At 39.0% G+C, this 27,051-nt stretch overlaps 1 protein-coding gene across 2 annotated transcripts in view; it reads left to right on the forward strand.

Annotated features, from left to right (window-relative positions):
- Nucleotides 1–581: 581 nt before the first annotated feature.
- SLC12A2 (solute carrier family 12 member 2) overlaps nucleotides 582–27,051 on the forward strand; it is an 85,696-nt gene continuing 59,226 nt past the window's right edge. The window contains exons 1-2 of one of the 2 annotated variants that reach the window (XM_033110166.1): nucleotides 582–1,493; nucleotides 26,369–26,488. In XM_033110166.1, the coding sequence (XP_032966057.1) occupies nucleotides 768–1,493; nucleotides 26,369–26,488 (846 nt within the window). In that variant the 5' untranslated portion in view covers nucleotides 582–767. The remainder of the gene's footprint in view (nucleotides 1,494–26,368; nucleotides 26,489–27,051) is intronic. The other variant, XM_033110167.1, reaches the window with a different exon arrangement.

Below are 27,051 nucleotides of genomic sequence, written 5' to 3' on the forward strand. Positions count from 1 at the left end.
CCGCTGTGGTGGCAGCTACCGCTGGAGCATCAGCAGTCGGCGTGCCCCGAAGCAGGGCCCGCGCGCCCCTTCGCCGGCCGTGCCGGGAGCCGTCCGCAGCCTGGGCTGCCGTGGCCTGGGCTGTCGGCTCGTAGACGCACAGCCCCAGGGGCGGGGAGACGGGGAGGCGGCCGGGGGGCCTGCTCCTCATCACCGCAGAGCGGGGCGGGGGAAGGAGGTGGAGGGAGATGGGAGGAGGGCGACGGAAGGGGAGGTAGCGGCGCGGATATCTTCCCGGCGACGGCGGTCAGGAGGCCGCGCCCGCTGCCCGGTCGCTCTGCTCGTGCTGCCGGAGGCCCGGCGCGGACTGGCTGGACGCGGTCTTGACGCTGGCCGCTCTCGCGTGGGGCAGCGCAGGACCCCAGGAGGGCAGAGGCGCCCAGGGACCGTCCGCCGAGTGCCACTGCAGGACCACGGGTGGGCGGGCTGAGGGGCGGAGGAGCTTGGGGCCCCGCCTCCCGCGTGCTGCAGCGGGAGCCTCCACCGCCGCGGCCCCGGCGAGGCTTTAAACAGCGGGGCCCGCCCCGCGGCCGCTGCACTCGCGCGCTGACTCGGCTGCTGACGGTGTTCGTGCCGGCCCGGTCGGGCTAGCGGCGGAGAGCGGGCGACGGCGAGAGCGACTCCCTCATCTGACGTTGCGGCCGCGGCCACCGCCGGCCAGGGGCACGGAAGGCGTGCTGCCCGCGACGTCCGCCAGGCTCTCCGGGTCCTCCGGGGGTCGGGCAGCGATGGAGCCGAGGCCTACGGCGCCCTCCTCCGGCGCCCGGAGGCTGGCCGGGGTCGGGGAGACGCCGCCAGCCGCTCCGCTGGCTGCCTCTGGGGTGGACCTGCCCGGCACGGCTGTGTCCTCGATGCCGGAGGATGCTGCGGCCGCTAGTTTGGGCGGCGGCGGGGTTCGCGGTGAGGGCGGCGCGGCGGCCGGGGACGGGCTGGGCAGACCCTTGGGGCCCACACCGAGCCAGAGCCGCTTCCAGGTGGACCTGGTTTCCGAGAACGCGGGGCGGGCTGCCGCGGCGGCGGCAGCGGCCGGTGCGGCGGGGAGCAAGGAGACCCCCACGGGCGGGAAAGTTAGCGGCGAAAGCGGGCCGGCCAAAGGCAGCGAGGAAGCCAAGGGCCGCTTCCGTGTGAACTTCGTGGACCCGGCTGCTTCCTCGGCGGACGAGAGCCTGTCGGATGCGGCAGGGGTCGGAGGCGAGGGGCCCAACGTGAGCTTCCAGAACGGCGGGGACACAGTGCTGAGCGAGGGTAGCAGCCTGCACTCGGGCGGCGGCGGCAGCGGGCACCACCAGCATTACTACTATGACACCCACACCAACACCTACTACCTGCGCACCTTTGGGCACAACACCATGGACGCCGTGCCCAGGATCGACTACTACCGGCACACAGCCGCGCAGCTGGGCGAGAAGTTGCTCCGGCCCAGCCTAGCGGAACTCCACGATGAGCTGGAAAAGGTGAGCTCTCCCTGCAGCCCTCCTGTCGCCAGTCCTCCCTCCTTCCCCAACCTCTGGTCCGCGCTGACCGCGGCATGTGGCCGCCGGCTCTCCACGGGTGAGGCGGCGGGAATGAACGTGCACGACTCGCTGGCATCTTTGGATTCAGCTGTCAAGGGTGGAATTGCAGAGGAATGTAACTTAATCTCTTAAAAGTTTGCAGCGGGTTAGGCTAGTTACGTGATACAGGAGAGGCTGCATTTAACAACCTTCCCCATCCAGTTATGTATCTCCTGTACGCTTTGTTTCTCACCCACGCTTAACAATTACCATCCCTTTGAATGACAGTTATGCTTGTGGGACCCGGGAAGGGAATGTGCAGGAGGTTTAGGTGAGGACGTCTCTCGGGAGAGAGTGGAAAGCACCTACCATCTGTGTCCTTTTTAAAGATTGTATTGTATGGCTTATGTACACCCATTAGGGGTCCCAAGAGTGGGAACTTCAGTGTTTCAAGGAAAAATCTTAACAGGATGTGTTTGTGGTCTATGAATTATTAAAGCTCAATTCCTGCAGTCTTGAATATGCAAAGATCATAAATCTTGGGACACGCTGTTCCTGATAATGGCATAAATCCATTTTTTAATGTAAACCTTTTGGGAGAGGGCTATATCAAAATAATATAGGCGGGGGATGAGGGGAAGCGGGGCGCAGAGTCGAGAGAGAGAGAGAGAGAGAGAGAGAGAGAGAGAGAGAGAGAGAGAGAGAAAGAAAGAAAGAAAAGAGAATAGAGAATTGGTTTTTTTCTGTGGAGGAAGTCCAGAAAGACTTTCTAGGGTCTTGCATAAGTTGTTATTACTCTGCAAACAGAAAGCCATCCCTATAAATTCTATTGATTTCTGTAATTCTATTTTTTTATGGCCACATATGACTTTTATTTCTTTAGGGTACAAAATCATTATTTCGAGATAACATTGATGCTTTTGAGGTTCAGTTAATATTTAACTTTTTTATGAGTTGGGATTACTTCAAATCTGCTTTTACAAGTGTGTAATGACTACATTGATGGAATTTTGTGAATGCAAAGAGTTGGTACCATACAGGTTGAAATGATCATAATGTGGAAAAGTTTAAATACAGAATTGGATATGATTATTTGAACTCACAGTCATTTCGTACAAGACTGTACTTGTCCCAGTGTTTGATAATGTAACATTCATACAGTTTGAAATACTTACAGAGGTCCCAACCCTTACAGCTTATTGATTGTTTAAAAACCTGACATCATTTAGCTTTGGATAATGCTACTCCTGTTATTCCATTGTGGTATTTTGTCATATCAGAAGAAAAACAATTTTTAAAACACTTCTTTTATTCATACACTTGTAGTTTCTCTCAGATCTGTTTTTTTTTCTTTTCAAAACTCAATCTTTGTAAAATACATTCGTAGCTGGTAATTTTCCCTTTTTAAGAGAACTTTTATACTGAAAATATTACACAGATACATTTCAGATTTATTTCACCAAAGCCTAGTAGTTTTAGCAGTAAAGCACTCTATATTTACCCATCAGTTTTAGAAAGGCTTTTTAAATTGAAGGATATTATATTCCTTGAACTTGTATGCTTCCTAGGAAAGTTTTTATTTTAAATTATCTAGTAAGAAAGCACTGGAAATTCTCTAACACTTCAGGGTTGTTTTTGTTTTGGCATTTTTGGTTAGTTTACAGTGTCTAAAAAAAGAAGACCTGTATTGCTAGCTGTATAGTACTTGAACTCACGCAGACTGTCAGCCTGAGCTTTCTCAGCTTTCAGGGTTATTTTGAAGATTGGTGGGGGGGGGGGAAATGCACATAAAGACGCATGTTCAGTGCCTGGAAAATAATGGCTAGGGTAGTTAATTGCAGTCTTCTATCGATTGACCCTTCAGAATGTATGTGGTTAAACTCTAGGATTTCAATTAGATTCTCAATTCCTACATTATCAGATTAATGTATATAAAATGTTCAGAGTTTCATTTATGCAACAGGTAGTATAATGAATTCTTTGTAGTTTTTTATCTTCTACCACTCGGGTCCTTTATGTCCCACCCCCCCGCCCCCCCAAAAAAAGATTTATTAGGTTAACTCAGCATAGAGCCTCCTATTGAAGATACTTTTGTTTAGAATTTAGAAATGTTTCATGTTAAGGAGTACAAATCTGGCTATAGAGATACACCGTTGTTGAAGGAGGGCAGAAGAGGGGTGATAGCATAAGTTGTCTAGATCCCCAAAAGTTGTTCCTCACCCTGTCTCGATTGACTTCTATCTCCCTAAAACAGTTTCTAATACTTGTAACCCCCAGTGAACCTCAATATTTTATAACATTTGATTCTAGCACTTTATTGATTGTCATGTAGTAGTATAGATTGGTCACTAAGTGCTTGTGTATCTTCCATGGATCAAACTCTGTGCTAGGAACTATAGAAGAACAAAAGCAAAAGACAAGCACTCCAGATTGTTAGGGGAAAGGACAACATTGTCTTTCTTCTACTTGAATTCCTTTCATTGCACAGCACTGTTATTTTGAAGTATTTTGCCTAAAAATCCAACTGAAGGGGAATAGTTAAATGTGCATGGTGCATCTTGCTGTATTATGCAGCCATTCTAGGGCCAGCACTGATGAATTCTCCGTTTATCAAACATTTATCGGTGAGAGGAATTTCTTAGGTGTTGGACACATGGCTGTAGCACTGTGGTGTGATGCAGTGATTAGAAAATCAGATACTAACTCTGTTTAATCATACATTAACCAAATAGTTGAACAAATAACATAGTTAACAAACTTTTCTCCCCAATGCTATGCAAGGAAAGTACATATAGGATTCTAGAGAGAATATAATAGGACCTAATTTTAATAGGAATCGGGGAGGCCTTTTTCAAGAAGTGTGACATTGAAGCTGAACCCTGAAGGCTAAGTTGATGCTAGGGCAGGACAACATTCCAGGTCAAAAGAACATACGTGAAGGTAGTGAGGCGAGACATTGGTATGTCCAAAGCTCTATAAGGAGGCTAGTGTAAGATTTTACTATAAATGTAGTCGGAAGGGATTGAAGGATTTTGTGTGAGCAACATGATCTGTTTTGTTTTAACATTGCTGGCTGCTGGGTGGAGAATGGATTGGCCAGGGCAAGAATGGAAGCAGTGAGACCCAACCTATTACTGTGGTCTGGGTTGCAGATAATAAGGGTTGGTGGCAGAATGAATTGGATGTAGGTGGACTGGAAGTGGGAGTGAAAGAGAAGCTGATTCCCAGGTTTTGGATTTGAGCAACTGAGTAGATGGCGGTATAGATTTGGGGGGTGGGAGGAGAAAGAAATCTGTCTGGGTAGCTGGTAAGATGCCTTAGTCCAAGAGTCATTATGAGGGAGGGGGACATTAGACATCTGTATGTAAATGTATGTATGTGTGTATACACATACATACACATACATATATATGTAAATATATATATATATATATATTGTATTTGTATATATGTGTGTATATAGTGTCTAAGGTTGTGGATGAAATTACTTAAGGAGAGTGGGTAGATGAGAGAACGGAAATAGGGTCTGGGAATGTCTGAAGGTCTGTTAGAGATTGAGAGACACTAGCAAAGGAAATGAAGGAGCTGCTAGGCTGGTGAGAAATAGTCAGGAGAGCAGTGTCAGGGAGGCTGAAAAAAGAGTTTTAAAGAAGGTGGGAACTCTTTAGAGCTGATGCCAGAAATTGATTTTCTTAAAAAAAAAAAAGTGTTTCAAAAAATAAAACAAAGTGGTGATTCCTGCTCCTACAAGAAGAAAAAAAGTGGAGGGAGGGTAAACAAATAAGAATTTGATGTACAACTTCAGCATGAAGATGGAAAGCATGATTATCAAATGTGGAAAAGTATGTGGTGGACAATCTATAATAGCTCCTACTGGATATAAAGCATTCTTACAGTAGTTTTAGAAAGTAGCATTACCTTTGCACAGTTGTCCTTAGGCCAAGGCTTAGGAGCCTTTTACTGGTACTGTATCACGTCTTTGTATAAGACCTCTGTTTTAGCCTTTTTCATTAATAAAATCAGAGAGGTAAAGTGTCTTTTATGTCTTGATGAGCTTGTTGGTTTTTTCATTTAATTCCTAAGAAATAGGTTTTACGTATATTTTACTCATGATAAAATGGGCTCACAGAAAGTGAGGAAATTGCTTAATATCACTCTCATGGAAAGTGGTACAGATGGAATTAACACCCAGCTTTTTCTGACTCTAATGCTAGACCATAGGACCTCCTCTTTCTAATTATCTCTTTTTCCTTTCTATCCCCCAGACCTGCTCTGAAATGGCAGGGATATTGAGGGGGCCACACTGGGGATTACCACCAGCACTTCTCTACCCTGACCTCCTGAGAGTGGAATGATTACGTAACAGAGAAGTGAGGCGTTCTTGTGATGATGTGTGAGATGGCTGCCTCTGTCCCTAGGCTCTGACTTGTGTCTCGTGCATCTCCATACAGAGAATAGGTACTCAGTAAACATTTATTCCCCGGCTGTATCAGGGTGGGCAATTCCTCCTACTTGACAAGGCCTTTCACTTAAAACGTTCAACAAGTACGTTCCCTTTTCTAACTCCTGTAGCTGCTTCTCTCTGAGCGGCTGTGCTGATTCTTGGACAAGAAATTCCACACACCACTAATCACTTCACTACAGAGCTTGAGTCCTTAGAGGTCATCCTGGAGGAACACGAATGAGTCACATCCCTGGGGTTAGGGAGTAGAGTAGTAGTTCCAGGATTGAGTGAAGGTGGGACCCAGTAAGAAATATTTGCAAGTGGCAAAGTCAAACTTGGACTATTTCACAATTTTGTCAGGGGCTCCACCCTGACACGGAGCCAGCAGAGCGGAAGTCTGCTGTGTGTGTACTGCTGTGTGCCTTCCCTAGGTCGACACAAACTGACCGCCCGCGAGAAGGGAAGATCACCTGTGGGGTTTCCAACGGGGCCCCCAGGCTACACTGCTGTCACAGCCGACGTCTTCTCTGTGTACTGGTGTCCGTACTCACATTCCCAGTCCTGTGAAACTAGCATCTAAAGGACCAACATAGTGTTTCTCGGTTCTTGTGGGTGGAGTGTGTTTGTTCTCATGAATTTTCAGTTACGTTTCATATATATGTTTAGAAAGTCTGTAGTACTATAATCAAATTGGTTCCATGCTGAAGTGAAAAGAAGATGACTTTGGTGACACAGCACATCCTTGCTGAGCACCAGCCACACTGTTCTCGGTGGCGGGGACAGGCAGTGAGCACAACAGAATTATGGCGCGTTCGTTCCAGTGGCAGGAGACAAGCAAGTAGGTCTGGTGTAATTGCTGTGAAGAAAACTGAAGGTGGGTAGTGATGACTGGGGCGTTCTTTTTTAGGGTGGTTAGAGAAAGCCTCTCTGATAGGTGAGCAGACGCTAGAAAGGAGTAAGAGATCACCCCATGCAGATACCTGGGGCGAAGAACATTCTAGGCAGCGGAACTGCAAACACCAAGACCCTGAGATGAGAGTGTGCTTGGCGTGGCTGAGAAACAAGGAGGCCAGCAAGACCGCAGGGCCACGTGGGAGGGGAGAGCAGTCGGGAGTGAGGAACAGGTAGTGTAGAACCTCGCACCTCAGGATAGAGACAGGATTGTACCGTAAGTGAGGTCAGGAGCCATGGAGGCACATGATCTGATTTACGTTTTTAAAATATCACTGATTCTATGTGCAGAATATACTGTAAGGAGATAATGGTGGAAGCTGGGAGACCAGTTAGAAGCCTCTTAAACAGTGTTTCGGTGAAGATGATGACTTTTATTTACTAAGGTAATAGTGTGTAATACAATGAAAGGTGTTCTTCAAGTGCTGGATGTGTTTGAAAGGTAGAATTGTTGAGATTTGCTGATGGCTTGGATGAAGGGGATGGAAAGATTAATGCCAGGTTCCCCCCCTCCCCCATTTAGAGTGGAGTCCATAGATAGGGAAATAGGGAAGACGTGGGAAGAGCAAGTTTGGGAGGTGGACTCAGGAGGTGAGTTTCATTCTACAAATTAGTTCTACAATGGGAGCCACTGGTTAGTGAAATAAAAGAACTTAAGAAAATGGATTTTAAATTGTAGCATAAAACTGTGCTCGTTGCTACAAATTTCAGGTAAAGCCATGAAAACTAGTTTTTCAAATAGAGTACAAAGGGGTGGGGAACTAGTGGGTTGATTCCACAGCGTGAAAGGGTGGGGGGGATGGACAACAGGAAAACTACTTAAAATACTGAAGTTAAAAACAGATCAGTGGCTTTCTATTTAAAATACAGAGGCTGTCGTCTGCTAGTGGCTTTATTATTCTTCCATTTTTCACTAGAACCTGTACCAGTTCTGTCTTAAAGCTGTTATGAAAAATGTGGAGTTGATAAAGAACTTGGGGATTTCTAATTAGAAGAAAGGGAAAAATCTGAAAAGCAAAAATAACTTAGTGGAATGTTGTCTCTCTGCAGAAGCTAATTATGGCTGGTGTGTTTGTACTACCCTTGGGCTCAAATTTCTCTGCTGTAAATGTGCTGTTCCTGAACATTCACAAATTAGATACTCATTTAGGTTGAGAACTCTGAAAACCTCTGGCATGGTTCTTTGTTGCTTTGGTGTGAATTAGTTCCTTCATCACTGTAGCTTCTAAATAGTTTAGTATACAAGTCACTTTGGAGCTGTTTTGCAGATGGGCTTGGTAGGCTAAGCTTGATTACTTGAGTGGAAGAAGACTCAAAGGACCTGGGACCCACCGTCCTGTACTATGACTTCTACTACATCACTTCACCTGAATAGTTGTTGAAGTCTCCAGTCACCTTCAACCTTAGCACCAATTCAGGACACTTTCTTTTTCCCCCCAGCAGCATTCAGCCGTCCACCAGCACTTGATGTTCCTTTGAAGTCTTGTCACTGCCTTAGCTTCCATCATAGAACTCTGTCTTTTCATTTTTCTTCTCCCACTCTGGCTCTTTCAGCCCAGTGTCTTTTGCATTTTCTTTGTCTCTAAACTGGCCACCCTCAAGGCTTGGTTCTGGCTTTTGGTCTTCTCTGTCTTCTTCTTTCCCTACATTATATTATCTGTAGGCTAATGACTGAAAATTGTGTCTCCCACCTGTACCCTTTTTCTGAGTGGGCATCCAGTGCCTGCTGGAAATTTTTGCATTATGTCTCAAAGGCACCACAGACTCACAGACTTGATTGCCTCACTCTCTCTCCAAATACAAGACAGCCCCGGCCTTCTTCCAGTGTGTCCTATGTCTCTGTGAATGGTACCACTATTTATCGCATTGCACAAGTGAGAAACCTATGAGTCATCCTTGACACTTTCTTTTATTCCTCCACATTCAGTTCATCACTGAGTTCTATCACTTTTATTTCCTAAATATTTTTATCTTCACTGCTACCATCCTAGACCCAACTGCAGCATGTCCCTCTACAGTAACCTGACTAGATTCTCCAAATTCACTATGCCTGCTTCTCCCCCCACCCCCCATCACTATTGTGCCCAGAATGATCTTTTCAAAACAAAATGGGTTATGTCATTCCTTGGCTTAAAACTCGCCCTGCATTGTCTCGCTCTGGCCTACCTCTTCTTCTTCAGTGTTGAAACTATTCAATGGCACAATACTTCCTTTGCTGTAGGGTCTTTGTACTTCGTACTATCTGAACTCTTCCTCTCTTCTCTCCCATACACACAGTTAACTTTTCAGTTTAAAGATTCTACTTCAATCCGTATTTCCTCAGAGAGAAAGCCGTATTGTCCTCTCGTCTAGGACAAACCCCTTTTCCCCTTAAAGCAGTTAGTGATAGTATACTTATTAACATGGTTATTTGAGTCAGCTTGAACTTCAAGCTGTGTGAGAAGCACACTATGTCTGTGTCTGCTTATCATCATGTCCCTAGCACCTTGTATATAGGCTTGACCTTCAATCAATACATGTTGAATAATAGAACTAGTTCTTTATAAATTAATGTAGTATAAAAGAGTCTTAAACTCTTTTATGTACCTTATATTTGTTAGCTAGAATTTCTAAAGGACATTAGACAGGCAAATTGCCCCAATTTGCACATTTGAAGTTGAAGGTGCAAAAGAGCTAAGGAACTTGTGCAAAAGAGCTAAGTAAGGAACTTGTGCAAAAGAGCTAAGGAACTTGTGCAAAATCATAGGACCTGTAACTGGAAGAACGAGGATTGAAACTTCCAGCAAACATTCTGCCTCCCAGTTGGTGTTACTTCCAATATCCTACAGTTTAATACTGTATAAGTTCTTGTTATTTTGGTGAGTTTTTTCTCTTTTTTAAATACCTGTGACAGTTGTTTATTATTCCATTAAAGATAAAGTAGAAAAGATTTGGACTCCTCAGTTTCACTGTGTGGATATATCTTTTCCTAGTAGAAGAGTCTTCAAAAAGAAATTAAATATAAGAAAGTTTCTTATAAATGGAGTCTTAAGTTTTTTTCCCCATTTCCTCTGCCTTTCCCTATCACTATCTTCCATAAATTTGACCTAAATTTTTTAATGTTCTAGGGTTGCGCTTTTCAATACTGTAACCATTAGTCACAGGTGGCTGTTAAACTCAGTTTAAATTAAAATGAAAAATTATGTTCTTCAATTAATTACTCAAGCCACGTTTTAAGTGCTCATACTCACCTGGGGCTAATGGCTACTGTATTGGACAGCGGCGATATAGTCCATCTCCATCATCACAGAGAGATCTGTTACACAGGCCTGTCAAAGGACTGATGTTTAAGGGAACTTTTCTCCTTTCCTCATTCCTCGTTTCTTTTTGTTTTCCTTCCACATTAAATAGTCACCACTAGTTTAAAATAAAATTTTCTTCTAATTTTGCATGGGATTCTTCCTCAAATAAAGGTTTGTAAAACATATTAGGCCGTCAATGAACTGTTTGTTGAATCAGTGGAATTTTTTTTATTCCAAGGATTGAGATCTGGGTCTTTAATTGGAAAGGCTGTATAGAATTTCTTAACATTATATAAAGTGTTAGAGTTTCCAAAGCACTCTAAAGCTACATACTCTATTTTTGGTCTTCAAATCTATCTTTAAAAAAGATGGGCTTTCAAAAGGTCTTGGAGTAGCAGTTTCATTTTGCAAGGCTGTGATTTGCCTAAAGCCACATAACTAATACTTGGTGAAGCTTTTGAAATTAGGTCTCTGTCCCCCTTTCCTTTTTTTCTGGACCAGTTATTCCTAAATTTCTAAATCACCTAGAGAAAAATTACAGACTCTTCTCTGCCAAGGAATGTACATATAGTTTTCTACATATACAAAAGCTTTCTGGTGATTTCCCAGAAAGCCAGGTTTGAGAACCATTGCCCAGACCATACTGAGAGTCCTACACTTTGGTTGTCCCAGTGACAATATGCATAGTTATTTTCTTTGATATCCTAACTCTCAACTTTGAAATACCCTTATATAGACAAATGCTAACCATGAAAATAATCTGTCTTTAACTATTAGGTAACTATACTGAATTGTATTAAGTTGCCAATTATTGAACATCTGCCATGTTTCAGGAGCTCTCTGTTATATGCACACAATAATCTTCCAAACCAGGTAATCTGCAGATAGACAAACTCAGAGGCTAATAGAAACTTGCCGAAGTCTCACAGCCAATAAGTGGTAGATGCTGGATTTAAACCTAGGCACATTAATGAAAGCTCACATGTGAGGTATTAGGACAAACATCTATCTTGCTTATTAAGTGGCCTATTAAGATCCTGTTAGAACTCAGACACAAAGTACTGTTTGAATCCTGATGAGTTCACATGGAATAGTTGGTCCCAGATACTACTTTTTTTTTTTTTTAATAAACCTAATGGTTTTAGACATAAACAATCAGGCTTCACTATTTTAGAAATTAAGCTTTATGATAAATTACTCTCCGTACTGGCTTAACTGTAAATTTATAGAAATAATAGATTTGGGTTATAGGCTTGGAGAAATTATGATGCTATCTCACTTATTTCTATCCCAATTATTTGGCATATTTGCTGATCAGAAAAAAAAAAATGATCCAGTAATTCAGCAAGGCAACAACAATGACAACAAAAAGGCTCTCACACAAAAGGGATTCACCACACCTGCACTTGGGGACTGTATAGTTACACTTTATACATAGTTACAACAAATATGGCTGTCTGGTTTCCAGAACCAGGGCAGGTTAAAAAGAAGAAGGAACACTGGCAAAGGTGGATCCAGAGATAGCCAGCATGTTACAGAGACAAGATAAGAAAATCATGAAAAGCAGAAACAAAGTGCTCAGAAAATAGCCTAGAATAGCCTTTTAAAGTAGATGCAAAGATACAGGACCTGAGTTTTGGTTATCGCAGCATCTCCATCTAGCATAATGCTGGCACAAAATAAACGACAGTAGTTTAAATATTAATACAAGAAAGAGTCAACGAACTACATACACATTTTTGGAAAATTTCAGACTCAAGTCATCCTAGAATATTAAATTTTCAGAGGCTGAGGATTAAATCCTTTTCAAAATCCACACTTTAAAAATTTACTCCAAGGGTTTCACTTTCATTGTATGTTGTTTATTTAAAATTTTTATTATTTCATTATGTAGAGAAAATAATATAGAAGGGTTGGAAAATAGAGAAAGTAAGTTAAAGACTTTAAATTCTTAACATTTTTGCACTTTGACATATATTTTTAAACTACAATTTTATATTCTACTTTTCTCACCTAGCATTAAATAATCAATATGAAAAAAATAGTTTCCTATTTCACCACTTAGTAGTCGTCTATTTAAGTGAATGTCTGTATGATACTCATACATGTACCATATGATACATGTATACCATAACTTGCATTTTCTCTTTGTAGACTATTTAGTCCATTTATATTTATTGTGATTTGGTTATAATTAGGCCTGGTATTTTGCTGTTTTTTTTTGTTTTTCTTTTAATCTGGTTTATGATCCTCTAACTTTTTTATTGTTCCATTTTAATTCTTCTATTGAGTTTTTAAAAGTTCTGTATCTCTGCATTATTGTTTTAGTGGTTGCTCTACTTAGGGAGAATTTTGAATGTCTCAGCTAAAATACTGAACCTTAAAACAAAGTACTTTCCTTAGTGCTCTGGTTTTCATATAAATTATAAAACCAACAATACAGTTGTATTTTTGCTTTCAACAGTCATGGCTTTAAAAAAGAAAAATACATAATAGTATTTTATACTCATTTATTTTTATTGTTTTTCGTTTCTTCTTATAGATCTGTGTTGCTATCTGATACCGATTTGGTTCCATGAGTACTTCTTGTAATGGATGTCAGCTGGCAACAAAATTCTTTTAGTTTTTGATTAGTTGAAGGTGTCTTTATTTCACTTCACTTTGGATGTAAACTTCTTGGTTGACAGGGTTTTCTTCTTTCAGCCCTTTGAGTATGCACTTCCAGTGTCTTTTGGCCACCACCATTTCTGATAGGACAGCCATTAATCATATCATTGCTCTTCTATATATATATATATGTTGTTTTTCTCTGGTTGTTTTTAAGATACTAGCTTTGGTTTTCAGCTGTTTTTTCATAGGGGTGTCTCTCTTCGTGTATCCTTTTTGGGTTTGTTAAGTTTCTTGTATCTATAAGTTAATTCTTTTCACTGCTTCCTCCGCCATTTCCATTCTGTTGAATCCATCTAGTGAATTTTTGATTTCAATTATTGTGATTTTCAGGTCTAAAATTTCTAATTTTTAAAATAGAGTTTCCATTTGTCAGTTGGGATTCCCTCTGTTATTCACTGGTACCATATTTACCTTTAATTTTTGAACATGTTTATTATACCTATTCTGAAGTCTTTGTCTGCCTACTTGGAGTTAATTTCTGATGATTGGTTTGTTTGTTTTTTATTATGAGTTCAATTTTCCTGTTTAGTAATATTTTGGGGTGAAAACTGGAAGTATAGATAATACATTACAGTAACTTTGGGTTGTTGTTTATGTTCTTCTAAGGATTATTATTTTTTGTTCTAACATGTACTTAACTTGCCTACGTTAAAACTTCAAACTGGTTCCTTTCCCGGCAATGTACTCGCTGATAGCTGCTCTGTTTTATGGTTTCCAGCTGCTTTGTTTAGCCTGGCTCCTGGTGGAAGCTGGGTGGTTTCCCCTACACCTGTCTAATTTAGTTGTCAGCTGAGATTTGGGGTTTACCCTTATTATCATTCCATTTTTTTCCTAGAGATTCCAATTTCCAATTCTTTTTCTGGCTTTTGGGCTCTCTTCTGTGATATTTCAAGTTATTAAGGCTTCACTTTCAGCCTTCCAAGTGACACATCTCTGGGGAATGCTCTCAGTTAAAAAAGGCAGCAAACCCAGGGATCTCACCCACAGCAGCTCTATCTACCAAGGGTGTTTCCTTTCTGGTCTTTGCTTTTCTTCCATTTGCCCTAGGTAGGTAGGTATGCATATTATTTAAAAAATAAAACAATTTTAAATATAGATCACATATTTATATTATTCATTAATACTGGAAGGTATAAGTTTTCTGGTGATTTGAATTTAAATGTTTTCAAGCTACGAGTTTATTGGCATTAGCAAGTTGGGATTTGAAATGATACATAATTATGCTATTCTTAATGTTTTCTGTTGTAATTCAGTCTTGAATGATTAGTAAAGAACATGATGGGCTAGGTAGAGGACTGAATTCTTTAACTGCAGTCAGCAGTTCTGACTTGGTTCATTGTAAAGTCACATGGCTACACCATCCACTTTTATCTGTGGCACTTGAGTTTTGAGCTTTGCATTAGTACCACTGGATATTAATAGACCATTGTTAACCAGAGCAGATTGGATTCCTGTAAAACAATACTTCGTTTTGAGAGAATAGTCTGTGGGGGGTGGGGTGGCATTACACTGAATACACCAATCACCGACAGCACGGATAGGAAATGTTGGTGGCTTGAGGATGATATAATTGGCTAGTACTTGATGAAAAAATTGTTAGAATAAACCCAGCCACTTTGGCACCTCAATTTGCACATATATGCATCAGTTTTAATTACTAATTTGGCTGTTTCATGGTATTGACTTACCTTAGTATTAAGCAGATGCTATTAAACTATACAAGAAATTTTTACCTTTAAAGTATCTTTATTAATACTTTAGTTCAGAGGTTTGCTTTTAGGATTTAAATAGCATTTTGGGGTGAACTTTTAACAGTTTAAGTGTAATTTTTGGTTTATTTAAATTGGTAATAAGCTGCTTGTAAACAAAGTAATAAATTCTTATATATTAACTGTACCCTGGAATAAAGATCCCCACTCCTCTGGCTGTCATTAGCAGTGATTTAATTTGCTTAATTAAAGCTGGGCCCAGAAGTTTTGCTTCTGTTCTCAGATTATGAAATCTAACCTGAACCTCAGCTAGGCCTGCTATAAAGTGCTTATCGGTTGCCAGAGGAAGTTACCATTTACTCAGTAGCTTTTAGTTCTAAAGAAGATGCAAAGCATTTCTAGTAGCATGATCTTTGATCATCACAGCTACATTCTTCACACTATACCCAACTGACTTGCAGATGGGGTAGGTGATAAATCCTCTCATCAGGCAAAAAGGTGATGCCATGTTTGTATGTAAAGGTCATTGTTTTTGGTTATACTTCTAAAAGTCTTTTTTGGGGGGGGCAGTCGTGATGGCTTAGTTGGTTAGAGTGCGAGCTCTGAACAACAGGGTTACCGGTTCGATTCCCACATGGGATGGTGGGCTGAGCCTCCTGCAACTAAAGATTGTAAACGGCGACTAGACTTGGAGCTAAGCTGTGTCCTGCACAGCTAGATTGAAGGACAACGACTTGGAGCTGATGGGCCCTGGAGAAACACACTGTTCCCCAATAAAATTTATATTAAAAAAAAGTCTTTCTTTTTATTGTGGAAAATAGCAGAGAGAAAAAAATAAATGTATAACTTAAGTGATCAACACCCGATCAAGAAATGGAACATTGCTGGCACCCCAGAAATCCTCTGTGCACTCCTTTCTGATCTCCCAAAGAAGCTGCTGTCATGGCTTAATGATGATTTCCTTCAGCCTTGGTTTTAATTTTTTTTTAAATGGCTTTCATTACCTTTATGTATTCCTGAAGAATATTACAGTTGACCTTTGAACAGCGCAGGTTTGAACTGTGCCAGTCCACTTATACATGGATGTTTAAATAAATGTTATAAATATATTTTCTCTTCCTAAATGATTTTCTTAATATGCTTTTCACTAGCTTACTTTATTCTAAGAATATAGTATATAATATACATAACATACAAAATATATGTCAATCGACTGTTATTGGTATGGTTTCCATAATAAGTCAGTAGTAGGCCATTAGTAGTTAATTTTGGGGGGAGTCAAAATTATACATGTATTTTTGACTGCACAGGGGTTTGCACCCCCTAATCCCTGCATTCAAGGGTCAACTGTAGTCTAGTTTTGCCTGTGGAATTATACAGTATATTTTTATCTGCCATCTTTTGTCTTTTGTTCACTGTTAGGTTTGTGTGTATTTATAATTCATTCATTTTTATTGCTATTACATTTTTATTCCATTGTATGAGATGCTACAATTTATTCTGCAGTTACGGATGTTTGGATTGTGTCTTTGACAGTTTTTGACAAAGTTTTTGACAGTTTTTTTACAGTGCTAATATGAACATTGTTATACAAGTGTCCTGCTTCATGTTAGTATTGTTTATGTATAGAGATATACCTAGGAGTAGAATTGCTGGGTTAAAGGGTATGCATATTTTCAGCTTTAGAAGATAATGCCCAATTTTTTCCAAAATAGTTTACCAATTTATATTTACACCATCATCATATTTTCTCGGTTTATCTTCTCAAACAGTATGGGGCAACCTGGTAATATTATCTCTTATTTTTACAGATGTGGAAATTGAGGGCCACAGGGGTTAAATAACTTGCCAGTGTTCATATAGCTAGTATGTAGCAGAGCTGGAATTTGAATCTAGATATGACTCAGGAGCAAACTCTCTAAATTTCACTTCTGTTTCAGGACGTTATTTGGAAAACAGATTGCCCACAGAAGCTCAATATTTATTCACTGTGTCTTTGATAAAAATGATGGGGAAGTTGTGCCCTGGTGGACCTTCCATTTTAATGCGTATTGAAGGAGTGGGGGTGGGTGGGTGCATAGATTACAAAAACTAAGTAAATTAAAAAGTTAATTATACACTGTGATATATGCTATGAAGAAAATAAAAGAGGGGCTTGGATGAGAAGAAAGTATATGTTGGGTGGACTGGGAAGTAGAGGGCTCCATTTAAACTAAGACCGAAAGGAGGAGAAGGAGCCCAACCATCTTCCGAGTATGTTAAGCAAGCAAAAAGTCCCTCAGGAGAAAATACTTTAAAACCAGTATTCCAGCAGTATTATCTCATAAAATATTTTAGTTGGAGCTCTTTTAGTAATTTTCTAATTTAAAAGAGAGGCATTCAAGGGTATGTAAAAAACTTTAAGGAAAATTAATAGAAATAGGAAAGTGGTCCATGATTGAAAAAATACAGAAACTTGACTTCTAAAACAGACTAATGCCTTTTCTTTAATCATGTCAAATCTTACTATGAGTGATTAACAAAACATTGATTACAAATTCAAGAATTCTGTATGGATAATTTTATTTTTTAAGCCTTCTTGAAAGGAATTGCTAGCGTGAGCAACTAATGTGGGTCTTTAATTGGAAAAAAAATCCTAGGTAACATAGAAACTGAATGATTGGCCTGTTTTAACTACCCTCTCTACCACAATAGCCTCCAAATAAACTTCCAAAGTTAAGTAACACACATAACTCTATCTAGTCACAGTTTCATACTTAAACATTTGACATGCCTTGCAGATGGGATATGTCTATACACGAGCAATTTTTTCTTTACCATAGGTAGTCCAGTGCAGCTGTCTGTAACTTACAACCCTGTAGGGCAAAGAGTTTTATAGACGCTCTAGACCCTGGAGGAATTTCTACAAAGCACAGAGGTCTTTAAATTTCCTGTGGTGCCATCCAGTGCAGAACTTCTGTCATTTTTATGAGGACCATGTCAGGAAACCCCTAGCTTCTGTGTATTTGGAAGTACAGGAAGGAGGGAAAGATGAAGCAGGACAGTGTCCTAAACTGGGTGATTTGTCAATCTTATGCCTCTTTGTCCCAAAATAGGTACCTAATGTAATTTACGTTGGTGCACTGTAATATGTGGAATTGTACCAGTTAGAAGAGTCTCTGCACTGCCACATTAATAGCTGCATGATTTGGGGAATCTTAATCTCTCAAAGACTGTTTCCTTGTTTGTTAAGGGGGGATAATAATACCTCTCACCAATGTGCCAGTTCGGGGAAAGAGGACATGTAAGCATTTAAGGGAAGTGTCTGACTATAACTTTCAAGGAAGCCAGACAGAGTGTGAGGGTCTCACATACTAAGAATTCTGAGTTTATCCCATAGCTAACGGATAACCAGACCTAGATTATGTACAACTATATTTTATAAGAAACTCTTGTTTCTTGAGGGCAGAAAAACTATTTTGTGTTTTGCAATATTACTTTGCACAAAAAACCTGGGGTCTATCACAATAAACGTGAATTGGGTTGGATTCTATGCCATGGTTAACATCATCCCTAAATATGCAAAATCAAGTTATTTGCTACCCTACAAACCAATTCTTTATCCAGGATTGAACTCTGTAAAAATCATGGGGAAAAAAATCATCCCTTTCCCTGTTCTATTTTCCAAGTGTTTGTGTAGTTATGGGAAATAGTAAGGGAATTTCTCAGAAACAGATGGAAATCAAGTGTTTACTAAGGCAGTCTGCTTGCTAAACAGTCTTTTCCATCTTGTTTTTCATTTAGTGCAAGTGTTAATTTGGGGTAGGATATAAAACGCAACTTCTGGAAGGGATTATTATATTGGTTTTATTTATGTGTTACTTTTCCTAACAATGGACTTGTGACTTTTTTGGTAGTTGTAGTTACCAGCATTTTTTAGCATTGAGATGATGTGTGTGCTCTGCCAGAATAATTTGAAGTTGGATAACTTAAATGAGGGTAAACATTTTTGTATATTTTTGAATTTCTGTATTCTCTACCATAGCTACTACCCTGTATATAGCACCTTCTTCTGCATGTGCAGTTGTTAAATGCATCAAAGCTTTATAGCTGCGTATCCCCCGCCCCCTTTTTTTCCTGCTCATGTTGCTTTTTTTCTGTCATTTAGTAAGGTTGATTTACTGTCTAAAAAGATACATCAGTTGTGATTGGGACCCAAATTTTATTTCCCAGATCATCTGGCAGATCTAGTCATTGTTTGATCCCTATTTTGTGACAGCAAGAAAATGATTAGCCAATACAAGTAACTTTGTCTTAATTGAAAAACTAAAACAATCTCATATTCTTTCTTTTTCTGCTTTGCAGCTTTCTTCATCAATAATCACCCTTGTTTTTTTATATATACTTTTTGTAAATGAATACCTGCTCTTACACAAGCTTCACATTAACTGTGTAAGTTAGTGTATTAGTTTAAGAACCACTTTCTAGTCACGGAGGTGATGCTAAAAGCAATTTTGTTCCTCTAAATAAATGGACCTTTACACAGAAGCATACACTCACATGATCAAGATTTAATGCAGTATGTATATACGTGTATATCAGAGACGCAGTGAGGGGACAAAAAGAGGAGGATCCCTGGTTGCAGGAGGAGGTGCCTCAGGCTTTGGTCCTCCTGTAATGTCACAGGTCCCAGCGTTTCCACAGGTGCCATGGGAGCAGCACTGACTGGGTCCTGAGAGCATGTGGAGTTCCAGGGACACTTCTGCCATTGCTCTCATAAGGTCAAGTGAGTGTGTAATCTTGTTCTTGTTGGAAAACGGCCAGGCATTGAAAAGCCAGGCCACCTAGGAGTAAGTTTCCTACTCATTCTTTTGAAATCTATAACTAAGTCACACTCACATTTCTAACATGGCCCTGGCACTTAAATTGCTGCATTATAATCAAGCTGTATCAGCTGGCTTTATGGCCGTGCGCTAGAAGCCTTACTTGCTTTATATGGCAGTCTTATTACAAATTGATCTTTATTTAGAGCCTCAAGACTCCAAAGGGATGGTACTGGAGGCAGGGATTATCATCTCCATTTCACAGAGTAGGTAACTGATTTTCACAGAGGCTGCCTTGAAAGGAGGAGTATTATTAAAAAAAGCAACCACCCACTTTTTGACTGGGTAAACATTTAATTTAATAGAGGCTGCTTAGTATAGTGGAAACTGCCTGGGATTAAAGTTAGAAGACCTACCTTTCATCTCTAGTCTCTACAATAAAAATATAAACTCTAGGAGGGCTGGAAAGTACCTAGTATGTGCTTGATAAAATTGATTAATAAATGTTTGTTTAATGAATGAGTGGAAGGATATGATTGTAGTTTATCACCAGAAACTTTATTCGCAAATTAAGAATCTTCAAATAACAGAACATCAGAAGTTACTTTGGACATTTTATAATAACATATTAAATACAGTTAAGGGTTTGGAACATTTCCCTCTTCAAAGGGTGCCCCTATTTGGACATCCTTAAGTCTACCTGGAACCAATATTGTGACAGCTTTAAGACCTGAAGAGACATTTTGGTACAGCTTTGCTCAATTGTTCTTTAAAACAACAAACACAACGAAAACTTAAACATTTCCCCCTCCTTCCAACTTAAAAAAAAATATATGTAATTGTCTTTTGCCCACTGTGACCTAAAATTTCTGAACAAAGACTTTTGCCCAGCCTTTACCATTGCCAGAAACGTGTTTTATTAGTATTTTAATTGTATTTAGAAGTTACACTGTTTAAATGATCTTGAGTTTTCTTTGCACAATGATAAACACCTTTATTAACTTACTTTGGAAAAAAATGTGATCATAAATCATTTGATCCCCGCACAATCATCTTTAGTGGGTTTGACTGACATCTGTGGCCAGTGACATTGCAGAGACCCATCTATGCTACATTATACACTTGAGATGAAAATTTTGTGGACTTAGTAACTGGGATATTCAAAGAAAGGTAAATACAATATTTTAGTGTAATGTGTACTTAGAGCATTTAACAGTGAAAAGTGCATTTAGGAACTGATAAGGGTGTCACAGGTGATAGTCCTGCACTCTACGGTCCAGAGCTAGTTAAAGCAGTGTTAAGGTTTTTCATTGTAAGTTTCTTAAAAACTTGGGTAAGTATTTTTTCCTAAAGCTTGATTTTTGTCCATTATTTTAAAATGAAATCTGATTTCATCATAGATTGTCACAAAAATATTGAAGAAAATTTTAGTGTTAGGGAATAAACAGTACCTTGATTTTGTAAGAGTTTTTTTTTTTTTAACTGAAAAATCACCATTAAACCAAGTCAATATATTATAACTAGTGTTTTCTCTTAGGTCAAGCAGAATTGAAATATGACCTTTGATATGTAAAAGATCATTTAAATCAGTGGGTTAAAAGATGAGTTAATTTTTGGATATTGGAAACTGAAAATACTTTGTAAATTTTTAGACATGTACATTGAGGAATAAATCTAAAATACATTTATATTACAAAGGATTTTCATTATTAAGAACTTACTATCTTTCTGGTCAGATGCTTTTTTGATAGTTAAGTATTCACTGAAAACTTAAGGAATTAAAAACTAATCAAAAAAGAGAAACCTTTTCCCTCTTTTCATTTAGAGGAAAGTTGCTTTTCATCACACATTGACAATTTCTCCTCATTTGATAGGAATTGGAATAGTAAACATAATGAAATATCCAAGTGGCCACATCAGTATCTACACCCACAGCTGAAATTCAGAGGGAAGGTCTGATCTGGAAATGAATGGGAGCCATCACTTACTACTTATCACATTTAGATGGTGTTTAAAGCTACAGGTCTGGTGAGATGACCATAGGAAGAAATACAAAGTGAGAAAAGGAGCTGTCTAGGACCAAGTGTTGGAGGGACTGTTACTCTTTAATTGCTGGAAGAAGAGGCTGAGAGAACGTATGGTGTTTCAGGAAATGTTTCAGGAAAGAGGGAGTGTTTAACAGAATCATGCTGTTTCAAAAGTCCAGTGAGACACAGACTGCAAACTGTAGATTAGAGAAGTCTTTGGATGTGTTATAAAACTTTCAGTGTTGGGGTGGGGGGTGAAGCCAGGTTGGTGTGCACTGAGGAATGTGCTATATAGTATTTACAGCAAGTTCGGCGGGACGACTGGCGATGGGTGGAGTGAGTGGTGTGCAGTAAAACGTTAACTACGGGTTAAAGGAGAAAGAACGATCAAATCGAGGTGGAAATTTGAATGTATCAGACAGAGAAGACATTATCCACAGTGTAAAAATTCTCCTTTTCTCTACTCCCTGCAAAGACATACTGACCATGGAGACCAGAATTCTCTTTCATTCTTGTATTTTCTATATCCTCAGAAGAAAGTTCAACTCCTCATGTTTTCTCTCTCCAAGTTTCTTTTTTCATTTGGTTTCCGTAGCTTCACCCACTAGCTGTTTACCTGGCCCCTCTCCTAAGTTCCAGTCATGAATTTTTTAACTGCTTGATAGAAAGAACTCTTGAATTGTCTCATGGCTCCTCCAATTCAGCACATCCAATTGAATTAATCATTTCCTTTTCAGGCTAACATAATTTACTGGTAGCTCTGTTTCTCTCGTTAAGAAATCCTTCTAGTTACTGAGGGTCTTCCCTCTCTGGGTCTTCCCTTGTTTCCTCTGTCTCTTCCTCTCTCCTCCTTTCTGTTCTCCCTCCGACCCTCAATCCCTGCTTGGTAGATGGACTCAGAATCACAGTGCTGCTTTTTGAGAGATTGTTTCCCCAAATAACTTCAGATTAATTTGGTCCATCTCATTTAATATGGTGTTATACATAAAATCATTTATGTTGCTATTTTTGATGTTTTATCCATTATGTGAAAAACAGTAAAGAACACAAACCTATCGTTTCTGTGAAAAGAGTAGGTAAATTGAAGATTTTATTTATGTACCTTTGTGTTAGCATTATTTATAGTTCAAAATTGTATATGTGAAATTCTTCTGAGTGTAAGGTTTTAAAGCAATTTTTTTGTGTGTAGACAAAAGGCCATACCCAACAATTTACTTATTTCTCTGGAACTGATGTATTTAAAGAAATAAAATACAGATATTCCCCCACTTTCTGAAAACTTGTTTTATGCCACTTCACTTCTTACAATAGAACTGCACTAGTACTTATTTTCACTAACTGAAAGAAATCCAAAGAGAAGTTTTGCTTTTATGAAAAACGGTGAAAAGCAAACATAGCATTCAGCATTTGTTTTGCAATGGGCCATTCATTACGGAGGCAGTGCACACCCCAAGCAGTGAGAGTAGCCCCGCCAAGCTCCTTCTCCGGGAACTACACTCAGTATCAAGCTGTCATAACTTTGAACTGTGTCTGTGAGCACCTGTGCTTTAATCTCGATTTATTCAGTGCATTCATTAGCAAAGTCTGTCCTAAGGTAAAGCTTCTTCGCTTTACGCCATTTCAGCTTACAAAAGGTTTCATAGGAACTCTCTACTTTCAGATAGTGAGGGAAACCTACATGTGTATTCTACTCTGGTTTCTTATTGCTTCCAGAAATTCATATAGTCATAAACCTAATTTCATTATATTTAAGTCTGTTGATTGAACTATAAGTCATAATACTTATTTGATTTTAATTTTTGAATTGTATTTTAGAGATTATCAACAAATACTTTTTTAAATAGAGCTATTGGAACATGATGAGGAAGATAAACTTCACTTTATGTGGGCCTGTCTTTATCTTAAAATACTACTCCATGCACTCTGGAAAAATCTTCGTGTTTTTGAATATAGTTGTTTATAGGATTATAGTGGAAACTAGTATAGTTACTGCTAAATCTTCAACTTTGAGGTGGAATTCTGATAAACACCCACAGCAGAAATTTTAAGATGCTTGCATGCTTTTGCTTTGTTAAAAAGACACCCACACCAATACTTAGCTTTGAAAAAAATAGCCTATTACATACACACATCTTTAGTTTTTTGTTTTTGTTTTTAAACTGAGATGAGATAGAGAAGTCTTTTTGTGTATATTACGGACATTATATTTTCTTGTAATACTTGCAGATTATATGGTATTTTAAAGTCTTCTTTCATAAGTTAACTGAAGAGCACTAAATATGCTACTGTGAGAAATAAGAAACTTCTGTCTGCTTTAAATTGAATTAACAGGCAAACATTTTTGTTCTGGCTTTTATTTGAATAATTGAACAGTTGAGTCATCGGTTCTTTTGAGGAATCTTTTTTTTTTTTTTTTTTTTTTTTTTAATTTGGGATCATCACTGATGCTCTACCATCTAGAACACATCCAACAGTGGAAATAAAACCTAAGTGGGTTGCTCTTGTGATTGAGCTATACAGATCCCTGGTCACAATTTTTTTTTCTATTTATCCATATTTCTAACAAGTTGAATGGTTACTGGTTTCCATGTTTATACCAGATTCTAAGCGAGGAACGGTAACAATAGGCAGACACATTGACTGAAATGAGGAGTAACAGTCTGCAGTCTGATACAAAAGAAGAGATGAGAAAAATGATCAGAAGTAGTCATTTCAAAAAGTATTCATGACCCAGCAATTCCATTCCTAGGTATATGCCCAAGATAAATAAAACATATGTTCACACAAAAACTTGTAGATAACTGTTCACAGCAGCATTATTCATAATAACCAAAACGTGGAGTCAGCCCAGATATTCATCAGCTGCTGAGTGGATAAACAAAATACGGTACACCCATACCTTGGAATATTATTTGGCAATAAAAAGGAGTGAAGTACTGATACATGCTATATAACATGGATGTGGCTTGAAAACGTTATGCTAAGTGAAAGAAGCCACACACACAGGCCACACATTGTATGATTCATTATTCCATTTATATGAAATGTCAGAATAGCAAATCCATAGCAACAGAAAGTCCGTAAGTGATTGCCAGGAGCTGGAGGAAAGGAGTAATGGGGAGTGACTGCTAATGGGTAGGAAGCTCGCTTTGGGAATGATGAAAATGTTCTAAAATTGACTGTGGTGATAATGGCACAACTTCATGAATATACTAAAAATCAATGATTAGTGTACTTTACATGGGTGAGTTGTGTGGTATGTGAATTATGTCTCAAAGCTGTTTAAAAAGCGTAGCACATTGGGATAATTAAAAATATTTGGGAGTGGTTAGTTCTTTATACCATTAGCCTGGGGCATCCCTCTTACAGTATAATCATCATTAATACAGTAGATAGTAGTTTTGGAATTGTGTGTTGAAAGGGAAATTGTTATAATTTATTTCTCTTAGGAACTGTTTTCAATTTGTGAAATGTCAGAGTGGCTAAATTAAAATTCATTTTTAAGTTCTTAATGATCTCTGAATGACTTATTTTCCATGTGTTTCACATAGTTGAAGTTATAGCTGTGTTTGTTAATGGAAACATGGAGATTAGTTGAAAATTTGATTGTTTTTTTCTTAACACCATTAAAAAGCTGAAGTAAAATAATTTTTAAAAATATACTTAAAGATATTATTGCACTTCTGTTGCTTAAAAATCTAAAATTTACCAGTAGTTAAGTTGTATAAATGTGGAATCTAAGAGCTAATCTAGGTTGATAGTACTTTGAAAAAGCATATAGCAATTATGCAATAAGCAATTAAATTAATCCACATAGCTAAAAGATACTGGTCAAGGAAAATAGGGAAGTTTGGATTTTGACAGGTTTTGCTCTGTCACACAGAACTTTTTTGCTCTGTAACACAGAACTTGCTAACAGCTCATTTCTATGAAAAATTAATATTCAGAATTCACTAGAAGATGTGAAAATCATTTTTAAAAAAGTACTGTAGGAAATTTAGATCACAATTTTCAGGATTAAATGATAATTAATTTAGTTGGCTCTTTTGCATGTAAAGAATTATGTTTGAATTGAAAGCTGTTTTTTGTTACCTACAGTTGAGGATATGGGTAGAGGAAGAAGTATGGGGACAGTGTTAGGGCCATGATTTTAGATCTAGAACATTTTCTGTCTCCAACACCTCCCTCCACCCTTTATGACCTGTTTATTGGTTTGGAAATTTGTCATCTGCCTTGGGTCTGTTGGGACTGAACAAAAGTTGAGAATCAGGGAGAGAGGGAGAGAAAGAAGGTAGAGAACAAAAAACTTAAGAATTATAGAATCACACATGAAATGTAAAAACTACGAAGGAAACACTAATTATGAAAATGAATTGTGTCGACCAGTTCATGTCTGAATCTGAGAAAAATTACAAAGGGAAAAGTGAAGAGCATTGAGTGACTGAATGAAGAGGAGGAGTAAAGGGAGGAGTTCTGAGTGAATCTTGGGGTCTGTGGGAATCCTGCTGTCATTGACTGTCCAGGGAAAACTGTTCTTTGGTGGTGATGAGGCGTTTTAAATGGTTAATGGTGAAATTTCAGATGCGGAAGGGATGCCAGCCTCGGCAGTGTGAGGTGGCTGGAAAGACAAAGGTGTGAATCGACTGACCGAGTAGCTTAGCAAACAGTACTCATTATGTTCTCCACATACCACCACAGTGTAATGAAAATCTGAAATGATTGAAATGGATTTACTGTCATGATAAGATTTACATTTTTAAAGCTCAGTAAGTAAGGTGTCTTCCACTTGATTGCTTTACATTTTCTTCAGGTAAAATATTCAGGAACCCTTCATTTTTGGAAATCTGTACCATGTCCTTCTAAACATGGTTAAGCGCATTTAGTGATATTTGTTTTTATCAGTTGATTTTCAATTTTAAATAATTCTAAATTACATTTCCTTTTATAACCAGGAACCTTTTGAGGATGGCTTTGCAAATGGGGAAGAAAGTACTCCTGCCAGAGATGCTGTGGTCACATATACGGCGGAAAGTAAAGGAGTTGTGAAGTTTGGCTGGATCAAGGGTGTATTAGTATGTACATAGAGACTTAATTTTAGAGTTAATCAAATTATACTGGACTACCTCTACACTGTATTTCATTGTCTCTTGTAAGTCTCGTATATTGTGACTTTTCAGTAAGTATGAAGCTGTTAAATTGACGAGAGCATTGGAATCAAGAAAGTGGAGCAGGCGACAGAGCTGAAATATACCTGCTTCCTTTCCTGCTACCCCAGTGTCTTTTGAAGAGAAATGTATAGAACAGAAATCCTTTTCTTAAGTGATGAGGTCCCTTCAGTAGATAGTTTTAGGTGATTAAGGTTCCGATTTACTTCTCTGTTTTCTGTATTCAAACCAACGTTAAGGATCTGACTAGACAGACTCAAGTGACCTCTCACTGGGACTTCAGAAGCACTTAATTTTAAGGAGTTGTATTGACACGTAGGGGAGAGGTAGAGGGAAAATCCCAGTTCTAGTAGTAATTTCATTGCCTAATCAATAGTGAGTGTGAAGCTCTAGATAGTTTAGTTTGCCTGTGCTTAGATTTTAGTATTTTAGAAGATTATGTTCTATATCTGAACATAATAAATAAAAAT

This window comes from Rhinolophus ferrumequinum, chromosome 7 (assembly GCF_004115265.2).
Source record: "Rhinolophus ferrumequinum isolate MPI-CBG mRhiFer1 chromosome 7, mRhiFer1_v1.p, whole genome shotgun sequence".
NCBI classification, from domain to species: domain Eukaryota; kingdom Metazoa; phylum Chordata; class Mammalia; order Chiroptera; family Rhinolophidae; genus Rhinolophus; species Rhinolophus ferrumequinum.